Raw genomic sequence first — 8,339 nt, forward strand, 5'->3', positions numbered from 1 at the left:
AGCCTATAATAAAGAATAGTTTAGCATCCAAATACATCGCAAATGTTGAAACATTTTGATTCTAATGAGAGGGTTACGTGAGCCCAACACTGCTTACATTCGTTTTTATTTTTACATTAAATTTAAAGGATTTGTTGTGGAATATTTTGAGTGTTTTCATCAAAATCAGAATAAGGTAAGACAAGTAATATTTTCTGTCTTTTATACAATATATATTATATATATATAAATAAATAAATATAAATATAGCTGCGAGCAGCGATGAAGGGCCAAAGCCGGCGGCACCGCCACCCCGGTGCCTTTAGGTAACTAAAGGCACCGGGGTTGCGGTGCCACTGGCTTGGGCCCGTAATCGCTGCTCGCAGCTATATTTTTTATTATTATTATTATTATTATTATTATTATTATTACGCCTATTCAGGCACTTTTGGGGCCCTTAACCCTCTAGGCGCCACGGTCGAGTTTACTCGACAAGATGCGGCACTGAATAAAACGGCCGATTTTGTCAAATAGGGTGTCAAATTTCGTTCGTCCTCCCCTCCACTAGTTGGCAGACATGTCATACTTCATCCCCGACTCAAAAAAACGTCATGCTTCTATACAAAATCTTCGAGCTAGAGCGCATTGAATCAGTGAGAACAAAAGCGGAGCTAGTGTGCGAGTGAGCCATTTTATCAGAGCAATATTGTCAACGTCAGCGAGTATTTGCTTTAGATTATTATTATTATTATTATTATTATATTATTATTATTATTATTATCTAATGGCATCAATAAAGCTTACCCGTAATGAAGTGTTGGGTCTTTTATTCGCAGACCCTGATTCTGAAGGGGAATATCTGCCTTCAGAAGATGACGGTTCTGAAAGTGAAACTATAGCAGTACACCAAGCACAAACGGTGAATCCTTTGCCCATTGAAGATGTTTTTTTGCCCAATGTCAGTGGTGGGAACAATGTTTCCTGGGGTCGGAGTGTTCATCGCGAAGTTAGCAGGCATGTTAGTGTTGTGGGGATTTTTTCCGCGCTAGCCACGTAGCTTTGTCTTCTGACCGTGTGCCTCTCCGCAATCATGGCGACAGTATTGTGGTGGATACTTTGTCTAATGCCACTGGGTATGTTAGACGAGGTCGAAGTATTCATAGGACAGTTAGGGGGCAACGTGGAGGCAGGGTAGGGAATCGCAATGACAATGACAGTAGTGCGAGCTGTGCACACTCGGCGCGCGCGCGAGGCAGATCTGGCCACGCTGCTCGTAGCAGGAGCAGAGGCGGTGTGACACGGGGCAGAGGGGCTATTATGCATAGTAGTCTATCGCAAGCTGATGGTAATGCCGGCTTTGATAACTTGGCCAATGAGGATGAGTACCAAAGTTGGATCACGCCCTTTGATCAGCCAACTGGATATCTGGGGGAAAGAGAACTCTCCAATGCCAATTCGCCCTTAGATTTTCTATCACTCTTTCTCTCTGATGATTTCTGGAATTTACTTGTAAATGAGACAAATCGCTACGCCCATCAGTTTTTAGCCTCCCATCAACTCCAGCCACACTCCAGATTTCATCAATGGTCTGACGTAACTGTCAATGAAATGAAAGCCTTCTTTTCTCTGCATTTTAGTATGGGTCTGGTAGAGAAGTCAGAGTTGGAGGATTATTGGGCCGAATATTGGCCAACAGCAACACCTGGATTTGGCAAGGTGATGTCGAGGAATAGATTTGAGATGATTTTGTCTTTCCTTCACTTCACCAATAATGAGGAGTGTGTTGACAGGGGTCAGCCAGGGTATGACAGGCAATTCAAAATCCGCCCAATCATCAATTTGGTCATCCCCCGGTTTTCAGCAATGTATGGTCCATCTAAGCAGCTGTCATTGGATGAAATGACCATTGCGTTCAAAGGGAAATCAACCCTAAAAATGTACAACCCAAACAAACCAGACAAATATGGCTACAAAGCATTTGTTCTGAGTGAAGCCAAGTCAGGCTATGTGCTACAGTGGTCCATGTACACTGGACAAAGTAGGCCTAATGCAAGCGATTATTGTGCGTGAGCTGATGGCCCCGTACACAGGGAAAGGGCATGAGGTGTACATGGACAGCTATTACACCTCGCCAGCCATAGCAGATGAGCTGGCAAGCAATGATTCGGGTTTGCGTGGGACTGTCAGCAGTAAGAGGAAGGGGATGCCAAAGGGCCTCACCCGTGAACAGTTACCGCTGAGCAAGGGAGATGACCCAGTCTTCATGAGGAAGGGAAAAATGCTAGCTTGTGCGTGGCATGATACAAAGCGCCTCACAATGCTCTCTACACTGCATTCCAACGCATGTGTCAGAAAGCGCATCAGGACCAAACACACTGATAGTGGCTATAGGGAGATAAATAGGCCTGTTTGTGTTGATGACTACAATTCATTCATGGGGGGTGTCGACACAGCAGACCAGAGAATGAAGACCTACCTCTTTCCCCATAGGTCAAGGAAATGGTACAACAGAATTTTCAATGCCATTCTCAGTGTAAGCATGGTGAATGCCCACATCATTTACTGCCGCTGCACTGCTGCTCCTCACAAGCCCCTGAAAGTCTTCGTGCAGGATGTCATCACTGCTTTACTAGAAGGCTTCTCCAGGAAAGAGAGCAACAAAGGCCGAAAGTCGTCCTCACTGGGAGACTTGCCACAGAGACTCACTGAGCGCCACTTTATCTGCCAGGCTGATGGTTACCCAGATTGTGTAGTTTGTTCTGATCGGACCTGCCCTAAAGGCCGCCGTCAGACAAAATACATATGCAGGCAGTGTGGGGTGGGTCTTTGTGTTGTGCCTTGCAATGAGAGGTACCACACCATGAAACACTACAATAAATGTCACCTGGATGGATAGGGAGTCATTATCTCTACAGCAAAAGGCCTGCTACATAAATTCTTTTTTTTTTTTTTTTTGTCTGCCATTTATTAGTAATGATTTACACTGTTGATTTACTATCTATTTCCCTGACCATTTAGTAGTGTACAATATGTGTTATTTTTTGTGTGTTCATGTCCTTGTGATGTGTGCGTCTTTGTCAGCTAAAAAAAATAAAAATAAAAATAAATAAATAAATAAATAAATACTAACATTGTCTCTCGTCTTGTCTCGTCTGTCTCTCATCTTGTCTCGTCATCTCACTCATGATCTGTGCCTTGCCGTGGCGAGTGAGCTTTTGAACTAAACAGGTCTTGTCTACTTGTGTTTGTGTGTCATATGAATAATACATATGTGCCCCATACATGGAATCAGACTGCCTACTGTATGTAGTAAATGGAAAATCTCGACAGCAAAAGGCCAACCGCTACATGCATTCGGTTTGTTTCTACCATTTATTAGTAATGATTTACACAGTTTGTTTACTACTTACTATTTACCTGAGCATTCAGTATTGTGCAATATAGCATACAGAAGGTGAGGGACATTTTAGGGTGAAAGAAGTGCTGCATTTTATCATTTAAACGTGACTTTTCATGAAAATTCTATAATCCAAGATGGCCACCGCCATATGACGTCATAATATGCAAATTAGATGGGAAAATGTAATCCCTACATAAACTTTGGGCCATCCTTAATATTTCTCTAATTTACAGAAAGTCTCTATCTTTTATCACTTTTAAGATATAGCCTTTTGAAATTAAGATGTCAAAATCGAACGTTTTAGGAAAAAACCTCTGGCACCTAAAGGGTTAACATGCTCAAAAACTCTTGAAACTTTGCACACGGGTCAGAACCCGCGGCCATTAGGGCCGGGCTGAAGCTGGGACACTGGCGTGGCAGAGAGGCTTGACAGCGCCCCCTGGAACTTGGTCCATAAATCAAACACGCTTGCATGTAATAATATGAAACTTGGTACACATATAGATCTCATCAGGCCGAACAACTTTCGTGCTCTAAGTTTTACGCCAGCCCAACAGGAAGTCGGCTATTATGGGTTGTTTGGAAACGCATGCTCAGGAATTTGAAACACTTCTCCTAGGGAATTCACCTGGTCGCCACCAAACTTGGTGTGCATGAAGTCAAGATATTGAGGATGAAAAATTGCCAGGGGATATATTTGATATCTCGAACGGTTTGGCCATGGCGAGGAAACGAATTTATGGCGAATAATGCAGGTTCAGGTTCAGGTTTATTGATATAGCCCATTTCATACACAGAACGGTAGCCCAATGTGCTTTACATAATCATAACAATTAAGTAACAAGTAAATAACAATTACTTCACAGGGAACATAATACACAGAAAAGCAAAATAAATACAAAACAGAAAAAAAGAAGAAAAAAAACAGCACAGATAAAAACATAAGAGCTTACAGACCACAGGTACAAAGGAGGGTTAGTGGAAGGCATCATAGAAGAGTTTTGTTTTTAGTCTGGATTTAAAAATGGAGATGGTGGGAGAGGTCTTAAACCGATAAGTTGTCAAATTAGAGTTTACATTTTTACATCACAGTAATGGAAAACTATTTATTTTGTGTCTCTCTTCCCATTATGGAATTTTTAGTGTTTCTCTCTGGATGCAAAAGGATAATGTAGCACTTTGGAGCAAATATGGCAACCAGTAATCCAAAACTGGAAGCTAAAATAGCAAATATCTCCACAGCTACTGCATATTTCCCTGGTGAGCTCACATATGCTGGAACAAATGCAATCCACACAGCACAGAAGATTAACATGCTGAAAGTGATGAACTTTGCTTCATTAAAATTATCTGGAAGATTTCTTGCTAGGAAGGCTAAAAGGAAACTTACTGCTGCCAACAGTCCAATGTATCCCAGCAACATAGAAAAACCAGCCACTGAGCCTATAGCACATTCATATACTATTTTAGAGCGGGTGTACTGGTTATTTTTATGGGGTGTTGGAGAGGCAGTTGATAGCCAGACTGCACATATCACAATCTGGAGGGCTGTCAGGACTAGAACTGTGCATCTTTGTTGAACTGCTCCAAACCATGTCATAGCTTCTTTGCCTTCTGGTCGAGAGGACTTGAACACAGCTATTACCACCATAGTCTTGACCAGGATGCTGGAGACACACAGGACAAAGCTTATGCCAAACACAGCATGTCTTAACTGACATGTCCACAGCTCCGGCCGGCCAATGAATAGCAGAACACACAGGAAACACAGTTTGAGTGACAACAGCAGCAGGAAGCTAAGCTCTGAATTGTTGGCACGTACTATGGGAGTGTTATGGTGATGAGCAAAAATGACCATCACAAGAGCACAGAAACAGGTGCCTAGCAAGGAAGCAGTGGTCAGAGAGATGCCCAGAGGTTCTTCATAGGATAGAAACTCAACTTCTTTGGGGACACACTGATCATTATCTGGATTGGACCAGAAGTCATCTGGACACACCGTGCACTCAATAGCATCTGCCATAAAGACACAAAAATGAAAGAAAAAAAACAAAAAGAGAAAATTCCCCTTTCATGTTATATAAAAATTTTGGAATATGATTTACCTGTTGCATTAGAAGTCTCTCCATCTCCGCATGGCAGGCAGTCAAAACAGCAGACAGGAAGTCCCTTCCTTGTGGCTCGCCTGGTGCCTGGGGAGCAGCTTTCGCTGCACACAGACCGTGGGGGCTGAAAGAGAGATCATCTGTTTCTAATCATGTGTTTGTCATCTCTTTTACATAATGACAAATCTTATTGCTTTGACTAGTATTCAGACTACATATCTGCAAAAAGTATGACATTAACATGCTGTGTTAGTTACTTTTTTTGTCTCAAAGTTCCAGTAAATTGCTTCCTCATCCAGTGTAAGCACCATCCCTGTTGCTGCCCCTTCGTGTACTACACCGATCTTGCGGATCGTTATTGACCCATCTGAGCTTGGGTGCCAGTTCAACACATCATAGATGGCTAGAGCATCACCATTCTTATCAAATGACACATGATCCCCAAAGCCTGTGGTGAAGTTCGCTTTCTGGAGGTAGTGAACCAGCTGTGCAGTTTGTAGACAGGACAGGTTTTATGTTTATCTTGAAACTGAATTAATGTAGAGTACACATTTTCCACCTATTCTATATGCCTAGAGAACATCTGCACTATACCTTTGGTTCTTACCTGCCAGGGTTTCAGGTTGATTATATCGGCACATCTGTTCCCACTGAATGGTCCTTTCCATTCCTGACACTGCATCAGTTCATGAAGCGCATGTGCCAGGGCATAAACTGCCTTATACACATTATAAGATGCCCTCAATCCTGAAACGTCAGTGTATGATGTGTCCGTGTTGGTTAGATCCTCCTGTCCTGTACACACCTTTTTTACTTGCTCTCCATCTGTCCGTTTACCCCTAGTTTCAAAACTGCACTCAAACATGTTCTCCCAGAAGATCCTCAACATATTATTTCTTGGATCATTGCTGGGACGGAGACGTAGCAGATAGTCATGAAGCCCCTGAATCTCTCCACGTCTTATAGCAATGCCCAGTGTGCCTGCCAGGAAGGGCAGGAAACGTGGAGTGTGGTATTCAAGAGAGGTGGCCCAAGCTTCACTCGCAATCCACTGCCTGCCTGTCATGTTCTGCAACACCACCTCATCCATCAAAGGTATCAGAAAGGATGAAAGAGCAAAAACAACCACCACTCTTGCTGTAGAGGCCTGAATCAATCCCATTATACGCTTAATATCTCTGGGGTTGTGATCATTGGGCAGGATTTCAGAAAAAGCAACACAATGTCCAAACAGCTGCATTTGCTGCTGGAAGGACTGAGCAGCATTGATGCCATAGTCATCATTACTGTAGAGTAGACCAACCCAGGTCCATCCAAAATGTCTCAAGATCTGAACCATAGCCCGCACCTGGAAGGCATCACTGGGGATCGTTCTGAAAAAAGAGGGGTACTTTTTCCTGTCACTCAAACAGGAGCAGGTGGCGTAGTGACTAACCTAATTAGGGGAGATGGAGAGAGAGAAGAGAGCATTAGACAGAAAAATAGTGACGATCAGCAAAAAAAAATTGTCATTTAGATTTTTTATATATTATACATATGAGTGAGAAAAAAACTTTTGGAAGGCTACAAGATAAAAAAAAAAAAAAAAAAATGAAAAGTGCTAAAATAATGCATAAACTTTAATTTTACTTTTTGTCATCCCTTCTTACTATAGGTACTCGAAACAGCCCAAGAACACTGGAAATTGCAATGGAAGGAGTTGAACTTGCATCCCCCACAATCCCAACCACCGGAGGAGGGCCAGTGCAGTTTTGGCTGGAAAAGGACTCCTCTGTCCCACTAGCCAGAGATATGGCAGCCCGGAATGCCATTCCTAACATCACACAGTTGTCATAAAGATGGTAACCAAGAGTGATGTTAGGCAGTAGGTTGGGATTCTTATTAATCTCATCTATTGCAAAAGCCATGGTCTGTGCATGCTGAAAGCCTTCCATATTAAATCTAAAAATAATAATAATAATAATAATAATAAGGATTATAAAAGATATTAATAACCACGAGTCAAATTAATACAAGTATTAATACATAGCAAATGCATCAAAGTTCAGATATACAGCATTCTCAATACAGATTTTTGTCCAAGGCTGCATTACTGCTGTCAACACATAATTTGCACATATTTGGTAAAAGAGGGTAAGGTGAACACAACATTCTTATTTCTTGCTTCACTACTACTTCTTTTTCCTCTCATTAATCTAATTATTATTATTCATATTTTAAATCTTTCTATACTTTTATAGTTATGTAGTCAGTCTGACTCACTTTTCACAGTATGGTCTTTCTGGTTCCATTCTAAAGCTCAGATCTGGGAACACTGTGAAAAAGTGAACATGAAACAGGCCTCCAAGTATAACATCTCCATCCTGGTACATTCCATTCAATTTGAAGTGGCCCTGGAGCTGACAGGTACCAGATCTGAGGATGGAAGCTGCAGAGATACAGTTAAAGGACAGGTAAAGAGAAATATACATAGTGATCCACATCTCTCTCTCTCTTTCTGATCCACTCACCCACTTGGCACACTAATTTATGATGAAGGTTGTGTGGGGTGTTGCTTGAAATTAGCATGCCTGGCGCATGGAAATCAGGTGTCCCTGGAAATCAGAACGTCACACTCTCATCCCTCCTAACAAAGGCAAGGCAAGAAAACAGCACTGATGGAATAATGGACATTTGCATGCACAATATGTTGCTGCTCAGGGAGATTGCATGAAGGCTTATTTAAAGATGTTGAGATTAGAAACAATTGGTTTTATAGCTAAAGGATAAGAATCAATACATTTACTTGTCCATGTCTTTTACTTAAAGTCTGCATGAACCGGAAGTTGCAAACGACTTTTCTCCAGTGTTGTGAC

The 8,339-nt window shown here is 41.9% G+C and overlaps 1 protein-coding gene across 1 annotated transcript; it reads right to left on the reverse strand.

Annotated features, from left to right (window-relative positions):
* Positions 1 to 3,898: 3,898 nt before the first annotated feature.
* On the reverse strand, positions 3,899 to 7,967 carry LOC311290469 (extracellular calcium-sensing receptor-like; the record flags this gene model as incomplete). Its single annotated transcript, XM_084408958.1, has 6 exons — positions 3,899 to 5,395; positions 5,485 to 5,608; positions 5,742 to 5,969; positions 6,092 to 6,919; positions 7,134 to 7,425; positions 7,747 to 7,967. 6 exons carry the CDS (start codon positions 7,965 to 7,967, stop codon positions 4,482 to 4,484), a joined length of 2,607 nt encoding a protein of 868 aa, XP_084265084.1. The 3' UTR covers positions 3,899 to 4,481.
* Positions 7,968 to 8,339: the final 372 nt, after the last annotated feature.

This window comes from Rutilus rutilus, assembly GCF_951802725.1.
Source record: "Rutilus rutilus genome assembly, chromosome: 5".
Classification (NCBI taxonomy): domain Eukaryota; kingdom Metazoa; phylum Chordata; class Actinopteri; order Cypriniformes; family Leuciscidae; genus Rutilus; species Rutilus rutilus.